Source organism: Leucoraja erinacea, chromosome 1 (assembly GCF_028641065.1).
Source record: "Leucoraja erinacea ecotype New England chromosome 1, Leri_hhj_1, whole genome shotgun sequence".
NCBI classification, from domain to species: Eukaryota; Metazoa; Chordata; class Chondrichthyes; order Rajiformes; family Rajidae; genus Leucoraja; species Leucoraja erinaceus.
Window position 1 is genome coordinate 160,812,843 of NC_073377.1, and position 14,699 is coordinate 160,827,541.

The window sequence follows — 14,699 nt, forward strand, 5'->3', positions numbered from 1 at the left end:
TGAAGGATTTTTTTTAATGGACATTTTTCCATTAAAACAAAAGTCGCCCATGAGCATCAAATGAGCAAACTGAAAACTTTCTTGCCTTTGAAAATGGGTTATCATGGATTAGTGTATTATTCTGAAAGTACAGAATGTGATTCAAACTTGCATGATTAACATCGCCAAACTAAATTGTGTTGAATTAATTAACTTATTACTGCTACTATTTGAGTTGGAACCTTCAGAGGTGGTAAAGTAAACTTTTATAGGACTACAGTAAAACGTGCTTCTTATTTATGTGATAAGATCACAGGAGTTCTACTTTTTGCAGAAATATGGAATGGTTATAGTAGGTATGTTGCAAAGCGTACCTGAAGCGTCGTTAAAAATCTGTCCCAGCCCTGTGTGTGTGATTTTGGCGCTGTTTAGAGGGGGCAGGTTTAAAACGCGATTTTCACTAGGCTGTTGCAATCGAAAATGTTCAGCCTAGTAAATCATTAATGAAAAATCGCTGAAAGACCCCGTCGCAAAAGGTAATATTAGTTTTTATGGCCTTGTATAATAGTTATAGTAGTTTAAAAATCACTCTCTAAACCCGCGACCTCTCGCATCCCCAGGGTTTTATAAAGCCAACAATTAAAGGTATGTACCTTATTTGTACATTAAAAAGGGCTTCTTTAGAACCCTTTATACAAGTTTACTATTGCGAGTAGCTAATTTTGGCCCCATTATATCCTGCAGTATTTTTCTGGGCATTTGAGGGCACAAATCTACCGCAATGTGAACGTTCTAAACCAGCGCGTTCCACAGGAACCCACCAGAAAGCTGATTTAAAATGGACTTTAATTTACAGCAATTGAACACTAAATTCCTTCTATTTGGCCTATAAATTAATGTTAATGAGATTTCAAAATCATGTTTTATTCAGAATTATTTATGAATATTATTTGGACACTTGGGCTACTTAAAAATGTTAATCATTTATTAAGAAATGGATAGATGTTTAGATCTAGTAATTGAAGTTTGAAATTAGCTACACTTGGGTAACTAACTAATTATATGTTTTAATTTCAGGTCATCCAAGTAAGATTATTTTATATTTGTTTCAGAATGGTTCAATCTACGATAACTGAAGATTTCATTCAGTTCTCTTAATTTTTAAGAAGGTTATGGGCTTTTGACTGCCCACGATCACAGCTTTTTTGTTATGTCCATAGAAAATCAATAGGGAACAAGATGCTAATTTCTGAGTATGAAAATGGCCATAACTTTTTAAATACTTAAGATATGAAAGTGAATTAGGTGCCAAATTAAACTTCTTTTTATGCTTTATCTGATGGGATAAATTACAGACTTGATTTTTTAAATCTCAAAATTTTGTAACATTGCTAGATATAGAACACACAGCCATTTGGCACATCAGTGGTCTGTAGGAGGAATCTATTTAGTCCAAGACCTCTCTGCTGCTAAACTCTTGCCAGCAAATTATTTATTTTAAGACAGTTACCCATCTCCCTTTGTATGCAACTATTGAGTTTGCTTTCACTACTGTCTAGCAATAATATCACTGTTTCAAACCCTAATTACTCAATTAGAATTTTTTTAAACTAATTTAGTTTTTATTAATTGCCTTTATTGCATATTATCTGGTTCTCGATCTTTCTGTTAATGTAAACACCTATCTAATTGTATATATGACTAAGATACTATAGTATTTGCGGGTTTTTTCTTTTCTTTTTCTTTGTTTCTTTTTTGTATGGCTTTGTAAATATTTGATTAGTGTTCAAATGTAAATAATTTGGTGTACATATAGTGGCTGGTGTACATATGGTGTACATATAGCTGCTAAATTTGTATGGGATAATTACAAGCAGTTGAATAAGGGGTGGGAATTAATAAACTTTGGCTTCTTCCTGCTCTTTTTCGGACACATATGATTTCATTTATTTATAGATATTGTTTATGACACTTTATAAATATTTGTTTTTGTATGCTGTTTCACATTTGCTTTTTATTCTTTTATTCTGTCCGAAATAAATAACTAATAAATAAATAAATAAAATTTCTGATCTAATCAGATTCTTGCAATCTCCTCTATTCAGAGTGCAACCTAGCTTCTCATTTTTTACCTCTTAACTAATATATCCCCTCACTGAAATCAAATTTGTTACACCTTTCTGCATGCTTTCTAAAGCCTTTGCTTCTTTCCTCAAGAGTAGTGCTTAGAACTGAACACGATAGTCCAGATGTATTAGTTATATATTTATTCCCTTCAAGACTCAGAAAGTTGATATTTCGAATAATATTGCCAGCTTCTGGTAATTGTAATCACATTTGGATGATGTTACTAACATGGAGGGGGAAATTGGATTTATATGAAACATTTCATCTCACCATGTCTCAAACTGCACTTAAAAATTACTTAATTGGGTTTTAGCCTGTGGACTTTGTAGGTGTTTTGTAACTTTATATTATTCTTGATCTCAGTTAATATCTCCCTCACTATTTCTCTTCTCATTTTTGTACCATCCAATGCACAAACATGGCTTGTTAATGTTTTGTATTTATTCGTTTTTGCTTCAGATGCTCTTCCTTGTCACCTTGGCATCTCTAAATGTTTTTCTTTCTCATCCCTTTTCCCTACAGTTTAGAATATTAGGGCGACAGATAGCACAATGGGCTAAGAGTTCGGCTGGCGACCGGAAGGTAGCCGGTTCAAATCCCGCTTGGAGTGCATACTGTCGTTGTGTCTTTGGGCAAGACACTTCACCCACCTTTGCCTGTGTGTAATGGAATGTAATTACGGCGGCAGGCGCGGGCACACCGCGACGCCCTGTGTCTCCCTTTCAAGGGAGATGCTAAAAATACATTTCGTTGTCTCTGTACTGTACACTGACAATGACAATTAATTGAATCATTTCATTTCATTTTTTTTTTCATTTAGATGACATTCATTTCTGCCAGTTTAGAAAATTACAAATTGCAAGAAGTTATGTTCAAATTGTTCGCTCATTTCCGAGGTGCCTTGGTTATTATACCGAGTTCTGGACATTGATCCTGGAGGAAGCTCAGAGAGAGCACGCGAGAGTGATCCCTATATCCGGAAAGGGTAGTCTGGACAAGAGTGTAGCTGGAACTGTTTCCACAGCTTGCCATGTTATTCAATGACATCCGTGGAAAACCTGAACCTGCAAATACATTGTTTATCAGCGAGTATTAAGATGTGGTATCAGAAAACTCTAGGAGTAGCCTCTTCACTGATAAGTATATCTCCTTACTCTAAGGGATGCACTCCAGGTTGCCAGCTATGGCATAATGATGGAGTTCTGTCACTACTGGGGCACCCATTGAATGAATGTCACAAAAGCTGCAAGCAATATTGCATGTGAGTTGTGGTGGACTCAGGATGTAGGAACGTGTTTCAGCAATCTAATTGTTTCTGAAGGTGTATGGTTAGACCGGCACAGTATGTCCTTTTAAATTGCAAACCAAGCAACAAATTAACACAATGTGCTAGTAATTCCACTAACACTGTCTCGCGGCAGTTTTGGTGTGGTGTTTCCTGCTTCAATTCCTGTTGGTATGGGGAAAATTGAATGTTAAACAAATGATGAAGTAATTTGGTGTAAACCTGAGTGAATATGTGCCAAGTCCAAATTAATATCGGGTGCAATTTCAATCGGAAATGATCCCCAACACAACACACTCAGATAAAATTGAAATTGAACTATGTATTGCTGAAACAATAGGTGCTATCTAGACTTTTGTACATGCAGATGGCTCTAAAGTAAATACTTGTTAGGAAGAATAAAACAAAACATTTTGCTCAGTAGTACATTAAATTTAGTAATATTTTGTAATTTATTTGTCCCAATCACTTTCTACCTTTTTTGACTGAAATGGTTTGCATTCCTGTTTCAATCTTTTATTTAAGAGTATTACAGTAGTTTCAAATACAAATAGTCAATGCTGGAGACTCTCAGCAGATTGGGTGTCCACTGTAGAGAGAGAAATGAAGGTAATGTTTCAAGTCGATTACCTTTCACTGTTGTGAACCGAGTATTTAACATTTCCGCAGCTCGTGGCACTTTTCTGGATTTTCACTTAATAGCACACACAAAAATGCAAGCGTTCATACATCAGTTTGTGTTTTAATTCTTCCCGTTGTTTTGTAAAAAACCAACAGTGCTGCATGCAAATTATATAGAAAATTGAGAAATTAGTGTAAAAGAGGAAAGCAGGACAGTATTTTACGCAGGATAGTCCGGGGCTTCGAATCGTATGGTTTGTGTTCTGAATATTACCAAAGTTCAGAAATTCTCGTATAACTTCCCTCTTAACGCTATCATTTGTCTGTTGGAATATCTGTTTCCCTTTCACTAAACCGTATCTTAGCTACTTGCCCAGTTAACAGTTGGATTTGGGAGAACTAATGGCCCTGTCCCACGATGCGAATTCATTCAGGAGCTCTTCCAAGTTTAAAAAGAAATCAAACTCGTGGTAAGCATGAAGAATGAAAGTAGCGGGTACGTCGGAGCTCGGGGGCATCTTTTAGCGGCTCGTAGCACTAACGGCAGGCACTCGGGAAGACTCGCTAACGGCAGGTAAGCTCGGGAAGACTCGTGAAGATTTTTCAACATGGCTCTCATGGACATGTTGAAAAATGTCCATCAGAGCTCCGAGTACCGACAAGCGGCTATTACCGTAAATCTCCGAGTTCGAATCAGGGCAAACTCGGGAGAACTCTTTGAATGAACTCTTACAGTGGGACAGGGCTTTAACAAATGACTTGGGACATTATGTTCGATCAGTTGCTCAAATAAACAAAAAAAATGATAAACTTGACTAGCCATGCAGCAACTATATCATTGTTCAATTATATTTGTCACTGCATTTAATTCTGTGGTGTAGTTACATGGGTGTGTTTGTTCATTTTGTTTTGATTAAAACAAAGAATTAAAATTCTACGTGTCTCTTACTGACGATCACAGTGATAATATTTGTGGAACTTGAAATAAAGATGAGAGGAAATCCTATTTTAATCCTGTGATGAAAAATACGATTTGGTCTCTGCTTTCACTCTATTCACGAGTTAAAAGCACCTGCATGTGATAGATTTGGGTCATTGAGTTGCCTTGAAACACAAGGCAATGGAGGATGGGCGTGGTTCAAAATGAAAATCATTTGTTCAAAAGAATGGATATATTAAACTGTCTTTATTTTGTAAAGTTAAAATTGATTTTTAATTCATAAATTACAGAAAGGAATAATATATTCTTGACAGTCCTGAGTGAATATTATATTGTGTGGCTTGAGCAGCATTTAGAATTATCCCAGGCCTTTGTTACTTATTCGATTAAACTTGGCCTTCAAGCTCTTAGTTTTTCACTCTTTTTAAGATGTTTTCAGCCATGTACAGCATGGCAATTAAAAGAAGGTTTATGGTGTATTAATCATATAGCCAGGGTGTAAAGAAATAGTTAACAATTAAAGGTACATTCATGAATAGCTCCAAAAGGTGAATGCTGGTCTAACAAATAATTTGCTTTTACATGCCTTTCTGCCCAGTTTTTCTGTTTACTTTGTGACTAGTATGTTATCAACTTTGGAGCATGTGGAAAGCTGAATGGGAGAAATGGTGCTGTTTATGCGAATAATCTTTGACAAATGCAGCCCACTTCTTTCTTCAACCTAATTCTATTGGTAAAGTTAATGCCATAATGTTGCATTAATAGCACAGATTCTAATTTCCAGCATATGCAAAAATACATAACCGTCTTGGCAAATATGTTTTAAAAAGATATCAATGGTAAAATGTAAGTTGAGCCGCAGAAGTCGAGAGGAGAAGAAATGATCAATAAAAGCAGACAATCAAGAGTTTTTAAGAAAATTAAGGTAGAGAAAAAGAGGTGGAGAGAATCTTAAGAAGGGAAGGAAAACAAAGTTTGCTAGGGGATGGGGAAGGACAGATTGAACGTGACAAAAGCAGCTGCTTTTCTTGCTGACTTCAGATTTAAGCTTGGAGTTGAATTTTGAAAGCAAATAAAGTAATTGATAGGCACAGAGAGAGAAAAGGTGATGGCGAGGCAAGGTTGAGAGAAAGTAGGTGGTTTAAAAGGGAAGGGAAGGTTTGATCATGGTTTAATAAGTGTGCACAGCCATTTTGCATGTTGTAGTGTATTCATGATTTTATTTGGGAACATGGCCACTGCTGGCGAGGCCACAGATACAATAAAGAATCTGCCTGTTACCTGTTTCTGAAATCTGACTAAATAGGAGCAGGAGGAGGTTACTGGCCCATCACGAAAGCCCTGCCATTATGGCTGATCAGTCTTTGCGGCTTCTGTGATAATTCCCCGTGGCCCTCGGTTTTTTGGCCTTTCAAAAATGCATTTATCTTTTTAAATGCCCCCCCCCCCCCCCCCCCCCCCCCCCCCCGTGATCTAGCCTCCACAATCTCGTGGAGTAGAAGATTCCTGAGATTCACTATCCTCTGTGCAATCTTGTAACTATGCCCTTTAGTTTGAGATTCTCCCATGAGTGGAAACATCTCCGCAAATGCCCTGTCTCTGACCCGTGGGATTTTAAATGATTTGGTAAGATCACCCCATTCAGCATAAAGAGTTAAATGTGGCTGTTGGATACTGTTGATTAATGTGAACGGCATTGGTTGAAACCAATTATGGTTACTCTTCTGACTTGTAGACATTGGATTCTGCATGTTATTGGTTTTATTTCACTTGCATTGCCAGTAGCCATTTTTGTGTGAAATCTCTACTTGCCAGGCAAACCTTCACGAGCACAAAAACAAAAATAATGCCAGCATTGTCTAAATTTACAAAACTTTAATCCATTTATTGTTTTTAAAGGAACCTGAAATGGCAGAGGCACAGGCTAGAGGTTCTGCAGCTGAAATTCCTGTCACCAGCAATGGAGAAGTAAGTGATTCACAATATGAACGTTTTAAGTTGGTATGAATGCATTTTTTGTATTTATTGTTTGTATTTATCATGATTTGCATAGCACCAGCTGCACTCTTACTTGGCCACTGATAATATTATGTACTGTACCAGGTCCAAATTTTTACATTCATCCAGGCTGTTTCCCACTTTTTTGTCCCCATTATGTCAAGTAGACTTAAAGTCTGCAATTCCTTTACAACTTTTCCTCTCTTTAAATACATATTTTAGTCTGATTTTGGTTATATTTGAATTGGTCCATATGTACAGCTATTCAATTAATAGGTTTTGGGCATTTGGGTCTGAAGAGGGGTGTCAACCCGAAACATCACCCATTCCTTCTCCAGAGATGCTGCCCGTCCCGATGAGTTATGCCCACTTAGGAAACCTGACCGGAAACCTCTGGAGACTTTGCGCCCCACCCAAGGTTTCCGTGCGGTTCCCGGAGGTTTTTGTCCGTCTCCCTACCTGCTTCCACTACCTGCAACCTCCGGGAACCGCACAGAAACCTTGGGTGGGGCGCAAAGTCTCCAGAGGTTTCCGTTCAGGTTTCCTAAGTGGGGCAGGGGCATTACTCCAGCATTTTGTGTCGACCTTCGGTATTGCGCATTGTCTTATACCCAAAAATAAAAAGCTCTTCAAACCGTATAAGATTTGTTTTTAGAATAGAAGAAATGTGAATGAGAGAGAAGTTTTATTTGTACAATGCAGGAGGTAATAACAACTAGATAGTAAAGGTTGATGAGGGCTTTTGAGGCCGCACCTTGTGTAAGGGCGGGCACAACTTGGGTGAGGTAGATCTTGAGATGAAGTTGATATATGTGTGTGTGTGGATGAGGCAGTTTTTCCCCTCCTTTTATCCTTTATTTTCTCTTATGAGGTTGGTCAATCTAATCCCACTCCACCATTTAGATAGGAATCCAAAATGAATAACTTAATGTCTGCCACCTTAAGCAATATTGGATACACAAAAATGCTGGAGAAACTCAGCGGGTGCAGCAGCATCTATGGAGCGAAGGAAATGGGTAACGTTTCGGGCCGAAACCCTTCTTCAGACTGATAGGGGGTGGCGGGGAGAAGGAAGGAAAAAGGAGGAGGAGGAGCCCGAGGGCTGGGGGATGGGAGGAGACAGCTCGAGGGTTAAGGAAGGGGAGGAGACAGCAAGGGCTAACAAAATTGGGAGAATTCAATGTTCATGCCCGCCGGATGCAGACTCCCAAAGCGGAATATGAGGTGCTGTTCCTCCAATTTCCGGTGTTACTCACTCTGGCAATGGAGGAGACCCAGGACAGAGAGGTTGGATTGGGAATGGGAGGGGGAGTTGAGGTGCTGAGCCACTGGGAGGTCAGGTAGGTTCTTGCAGACCGAGCGGAGGTGTTCGGCGAAACGTGGATTGTGATTTGCATTGCAGTGGTTTGTACATGGTACTGGAACCAGAGAATCACTGGAACTTGTGCTGAGGGCATGACCAGGAATTATTGCTGGCAATGATAATGCAAGCGATTGAGCTAAGGGAGGGTTCACTCGGTGGCATGGAGAAGGGAGAAATTAATTCCCGCACTTCTGTGGAAGATGGAGATCGGCAGGTTTTCACCTACTTTGTGATGTAATGAAGGCCTGGAACTGATCCGACTTGGAGAGTTGGGAACAAAATGAGAAGCTTGGGCTAAATTGAAATTCAAGGAGGTTTTGACAAAAAATTCATGGAGTTGATGAAATATCTTTAATTGATCACATTATTAATTTGAAATATAATAGACTTGTTCCTTATGTGGCCCATACTAATATGGAATGGAGATTTGTGTGGTCCCTAGCATTGATAGATGTTTCGATGAACACTTTGAGAAATAAATTCTTGTTTTTGTAATTTACCAAGCTGACACTCATGAGCTGCATTCTAGTTGGGAATGTTAAAGGATCCTTTAGACTAAAATTAATGGAGTGCACTTTGTTGGTGTGATTATTTCTACTTTTTGATTATGGCTGCTTCAATTACATGAAGCAATGATGCATTAATTTTCTTACTCGTATGAGCCTGAAAATACATACATAACACACATAGTCAGAAACGCGAGCAGAATTTCGATTGATCTCTTAAGTCTGATAATGTCTCACCAGAGGCAGAGAGCTGTGCCGCCACACATTGACATGAGAAATGCCCAGAGCCTTCAAGGCAGTTTTTGATCTGGCCGGAAATGTACTATGCAAACAAGGAGGATGTAAAATGGAGTTTGTATGAAAAATGGTGCCTAAAGTGGTTAGCTGTAAAAACAATTAGAAAGAAAGATTAATTTACATCACATTGTTCAGTGTTCTTCCCAATCCCCTTCCTCATCTCATTCAGTCTAAACCATGCACTGTTTGCAGTGTAGATGTTCTCAATTTCAATTAATCTTTTGCAAGCTAATAATTACAATTCACTTTGTATAATTGATTTTCTTTACGGTTTCAAATGTAAGCACTAGATAAGTATGGAACTGTGATTTAAATAACTAGTGGAAACTTGTCTGTAGAGTTAAGCTATTTGGTTATGATTAGGCAAATTAAAGACACGCTTTTCTAAATATGTGGTAAAATAATGATTGGACATTAGTTTAATAATTTAAAATATCTTTTTATGACTACATTTTTATGATTAGTCGAAGACGTTTGACCAATGGTTTAGATTGCCCATAGCTCACTACAGATCTAATTTGTTTGTCAAATTTAAAAAAAAATGAAAATGAATTATTACTTGCAATCTTTGTTATTCTAATGAAAATCTGTGCTCATTAGAGGCTAAGGTGTTTGCTTGGGCTGCACCTGAACCAGGCTGAGACCAAGGACCTAACAGAAATGATAGCAAAGGCTGTAAATAAGACATCTAAGCTAATAATGTGGTGGCAGTGAACTGCTGTAAATTAGAGAAACCTAACAATGAAAAAAAGGTCAGCGGAGGGAGAACAAGGAGGGATGAGACAAAGACTTTAAGACTTTTGCCTTCCATCACAGTGAGGAGGTGCCTGGTGAACTCGGCGTTGGATGTTAAATTTGTGTTTCTTGTGTGTTTTTGTCTGTTTTATTATATGAATGACTGCAAGGCAACGAAATTTCGTTCAGACCGAAAGATCTGAATGAGAAATAAATTCAATTCGATTAAAGAAATGAATGAGAAATGGATTGCCAAAGATCGAATGAAATCAGGGGGTTAAAGATTTTTTTTAAGTAACTGTGATTAGAGAAGGGAATAATACATTTGCCCACTTCCGTCTCCAACAGTATATGTGCAACATGCTAACAAAAAAAACAACTTTCTTTTGGACTGTAGTAATTATGAGTGAAATATACAGAATTATTTTGAGGAGGTAACAGGCAGGATGGACAAAGGAGAATCAGTAGATGTTGTTTACATTGATTTTCAGAAGGTCTTAATCTGTCAAGCTGATAAGCTGCCACACGTTATGCTATTAACAGTAAACAAGATAGAAGCCCATGGTATTAGAAAAAGATTGGCTGACTGGCAGAATGCCAAGAGTGGGAATAAAGGAGTTTTTATTAACCAAGAGAGAGAGTCTTGAATAGTATGGGTGTCTGGGTTTATGGGAGGGGAGAAGGCAGGAGTATAGGGCTAAGAGGAAAAAATAGATCAGCCATGATTGAATGGCAGAGTTGAATGATGGGTCGAATGGCCTAATTCTGCTCCTATCACTTATGAACACGAACTCGAGCATCATTCCACCTTTTTAGAATTCAAGTGTTTTGTAGCTCTGGTCTGAAGATTTTTCATTTACAAAATACTTGCAATCTAAAAGCTGCTACTCACCTAAACTAAATAGATCTGTAAATAGTAAAATCTCAGTGTAGTTTTAGTTTACTTTAGAGATACAGGGTGGAAACAGGCCCTCCATGCCAACCAGCGATCATCCGTACACCAGTTCTACCCTACACACAAGGTACAATTTACAGAAGCCAATTAACCTACAAACCTGCGCATCTTTGGAATGTTGGGGGAAATTGGAGAAAACCCATGTGGTCACAGGGAGAATGTATAAACTCTGTACAGACTGCACCCATAATCAGGATCAAACATGGGTCTCTGGCGCGGTAAGGCAGCAACTCCACCTCTGTTGCACTGTGCATAGCTATTCACATTAATCCCCTTTCGCATGTTTCTGTATACAGTGGATGGCTGACTAGTTAACATGCAACAAAAGCTTTTCGCTGTACCTCAGTACACGTGACAATAACCCAAACTAAACTAGCTAGAAAATCGACTAGTTAACAGTGCGACTTGTCCGTGATTATGCTGCTGGCCTTGCCAAGGCAGCATGAGGTGTAAATGGAGTCAATAGAAGGGAGACACAAAAAGCTGGAGTAACTCAGTGGGACAGGCGGCATCTCTGGAGAGAAGGAATGGGTCGAGACCCTTCTTCAGATAGAAGGGAGGTTGGTTTGCGTGATGGTCTGGGCTGCGTCCACAATTTGTTGCAATTTTGTGCGGTCTTGGATGGAGCTGTTCCCAAACCAAGTCAATTTGTAGGATTTTCCAGAGCCAGCACTGGTGAATATTTCCCAGTGACTTCAGATGCCTGTAACTGAGAGTAACTAGGGCCTCTTCTAGTAATCAGAAAGTGGTATCTGGTCTCAGAAATCTATAGGAAGGCAGAGTCATTGTTATTTGAGTTTTATGCCAGGTCAATTGACCACAGCTTGTGCTAGCACTCTCAAGGTGGTGGTGAATTTCATCATCAATCTTGCCTTAGCCAAGATGCACTCCCAAGATATAGGGTCTTATCATGAACCTTTGTTGTTGGAGCAAGGTGGTTAGGTTGAGAGAGGGCCTTGGTTTTAAAGATGCAGTGTGTGCCCACCCTCTCTTATACAATTCAATTACTAAGGGGTGTGTGTGAACTTTTTTCTGACGTGTAGCTGCTGCCAACAGTTTCACATTGGCTCTAAATGTTGATTTCACTCTTGCAGAAAGTTTGTTCGAGGTGAGGTTCAGCACTATTTGAGAAAGATTGAGTAAAGTGCCGTGGCAATGATTCAGCCCTGTTTGACGCAAGTCTTCACTGAGATCACATCTGTTGTGAACTCAATGGTTAGTAATATGGCTTGAGGGTGTTTGTCACATGTAACGGAAACAGAACAATGAAATTATTGCTGCACCTCGTACTATTGTTATTAATTAATTTTATTATTGAGTTGTAGCGGCACCTAGTGGTGGTTTGGGGAGGTCAGAACCCTCGTCATTGGTCGGCTCAGTCACGTGACCGCGGGGGTTTGTTCGCGGGCTTTTGAGTCAGTTTGTCAGCGCTCCTCCCAGCAACAGGAGCTGTTTTGTGTTAGCTACTCAGGCATGAGTATTGCACAAAGTTTTTGTTTCGTTTTTATTTGTTAATAAAACTTACTTCACTCGACCTGCCTGGTCACGCTACAGAGTAACATAGAAACATAGAAATTAGGTGCAGGAGTAGGCCATTCGGCCCTTCGAGCCTGCACCGCCATTCAATATGATCATGGCTGATCATCCAACTCAGTATCCCGTACCTGCCTTCTCTCCATACCCTCTGATCCCCTTAGCCACAAGGACCACATCTATCTCCCTCTTAAATATAGCCAATGAACTGGCCTCAACTACCCTCTGTGGCAGAGAGTTCCAGAGATTCACCACTCTCTGTGTGAAAAAAGTTCTTCTCATCTCGGTTTTAAAGGATTTCCCCTTTATCCTTAAGCTGTGACCCCTGGTCCTGGACTTCCCCAACATCGGGAACAATCTTCCTGCATCTAGCCTGTCCAACCCCTTAAGAATTTTGTAAGTTTCTATAAGATCCCCTCTCAATCTTCTAAATTCTAGAGAGTATAAACCAAGTCTATCCAGTCTTTCTTCATAAGACAGTCCTGACATCCCAGGAATCAGTCTGGTGAACCGTCTCTGCACTGTGTTGTGCTCTGTATTATGTTGTGCTCTGTATTATGTTGTGCTCTGTATTATGTTGTGCTCTTGTATTCACAGCCCTGTGAACAATAGACAATAGGTGCAGGAGTGGGCCATACGGCCCTTCGAGCCAGCACCGCCATTCAATGTGATCATGGCTGATCATCCCCAATCAGTACCCCATTCCTGCCTTCTCCCCATTTCATGTGACTCCGTTATTTTTAAGAGCCCTATCTAGCTCTCTCTTGAAAGCATCCAGAGAACCTGCCTCCACTGCCCTCTGAGGCAAAGAATTCCACAGACTCGCCACTCTCTGAGAAAAAAGTGTTTCCTCGTCTCCGTTCTAAATGGCTTACTCCTTATTTTTAAACTGTGGCCCCTGGTTCTGGACTCCCCCAACATCGGGAAAATGTTTCCTAGTGAGTCCAAGCCCTTATCCATCTTATACGTTTCAATGAGATCCCCTCTCATCCGTCTAAATTCCAGAGTATACAAGCCCAGCTGCTCCATTCTCTCAGCATATGACAGTCCCGCCATCCCGGGAATTAACCTTGTGAACCTATGCTGCACTCCCTCAATAGCAAGAATGTCCTTTCTCAAATTAAGGGACCAAAACTGCACACAATACTCCAGATGTGGTCTCACTAGGACTCTGTACAACTGCAGAAGGACCTCTTTGCTCCTATATTTGATTCCTCGTGTTATAAATTTGATTCCTCTTGTTATAAATCCTCTTGTTATAAATCCTCTTGTTATAAACACAAGAGCACAATATAATACTCTATAATAAAATTAATTAATAACAATAGTATTAGGTAATAATAATAGAGCAAAGCAGATGCCTGTAGTGCAACCAGAGACACAGTCCATAGAAGATCATAATCAGAAAAAGCTGGAATAACTCAGCGGGACAGGCAGCATCTCTGGAAAGAAGGAACGGGTGATGTTTCAGGAAACCATTTCTTTCTCCAGAGATACTGCCTGTCCCGCTGAGTTACTCCAGCTTTTTGTGTCTATCTCTGGTTTAAACCAGCATCTGCAGTTCCTTCCTACACAGTGTTGTGTAGTGTAGTGTTCAAGAACATGATGGTTGCTGGGAAAAAGTTGTTCTTGAACCTGATGTTCACGGTTCTCAGGCTCCTGTACCACCTTCCTGATCGCAGTAGTGAAGTGAGAGTGTGTCCAGGTTGGTGTGGGTCTTTGATATTAGCTGCCTATAGATTTTGTTTTTTGTCAGTAGGTTGTACCTGTGATGGATTGGGCAATGTCTACCATCCTCTGTAGAGTCATGGAGTCCTATGGACCCTTCAGGGCCCTTCAGCCCAATTCATCCATCCATACTACCAAGATACCTCATAAGCTTGTCTCACCTGCCTGCATTTGGCCCATATCCCTCTAATCCTTTTCCTATCTATGAGTCCTCTCGTGCCCTTTTTCCTGAGCACTCGAGAAGTAAGATTTCTGTACATCCAAATTTGAAGTCTGCTGCACCGTTCCTCTCAATTGGATTTGAAGGCTGTTATGAAAATTAACAAATTAATCCAACAAATATGAATAAATAAACATCTTAATGCAGCTCTTGATAAAAAATTAAGCTCAATAAAATAGAAATGAACTCAATTAAAAGAATATAATACTAGCGTTTGTTTTTAATTTCTTGCAGTCCTCCATTAAAATTAATACAGGAATATGCCCAGTCCTGGTTGTCTAAGTGGATTTGTGACCACAAGATAAGGAAATTGCACATCATGTTCCACTGCTGAGATTGTAGTAATGAATGCCTGAAGGAAGACCAGGATTTTAGTTTGCATGCTTGCTTGGTGGAGAAGCCCAGACCACCA

At 39.5% G+C, this 14,699-nt stretch overlaps 1 protein-coding gene across 7 annotated transcripts in view; it reads left to right on the forward strand.

The window, feature by feature from the left end:
• LOC129704008 (arfaptin-1-like) overlaps window positions 1–14,699 on the forward strand; it is a 108,667-nt gene that overhangs the window by 22,978 nt on the left and 70,990 nt on the right. For 3 of the 7 annotated variants that reach the window (XM_055646814.1, XM_055646833.1, XM_055646841.1), the window contains one exon: window positions 6,852–6,920. The exons of 2 other annotated variants lie outside the window; for them this stretch is intronic. In XM_055646814.1, the coding sequence (XP_055502789.1) occupies window positions 6,852–6,920 (69 nt within the window). Of the gene's footprint in view, window positions 1–6,851; window positions 6,921–11,946; window positions 12,022–14,699 lie in introns of those variants that run through there. 2 more of the 7 variants (XM_055646849.1, XM_055646871.1) reach the window with 1 other exon arrangement.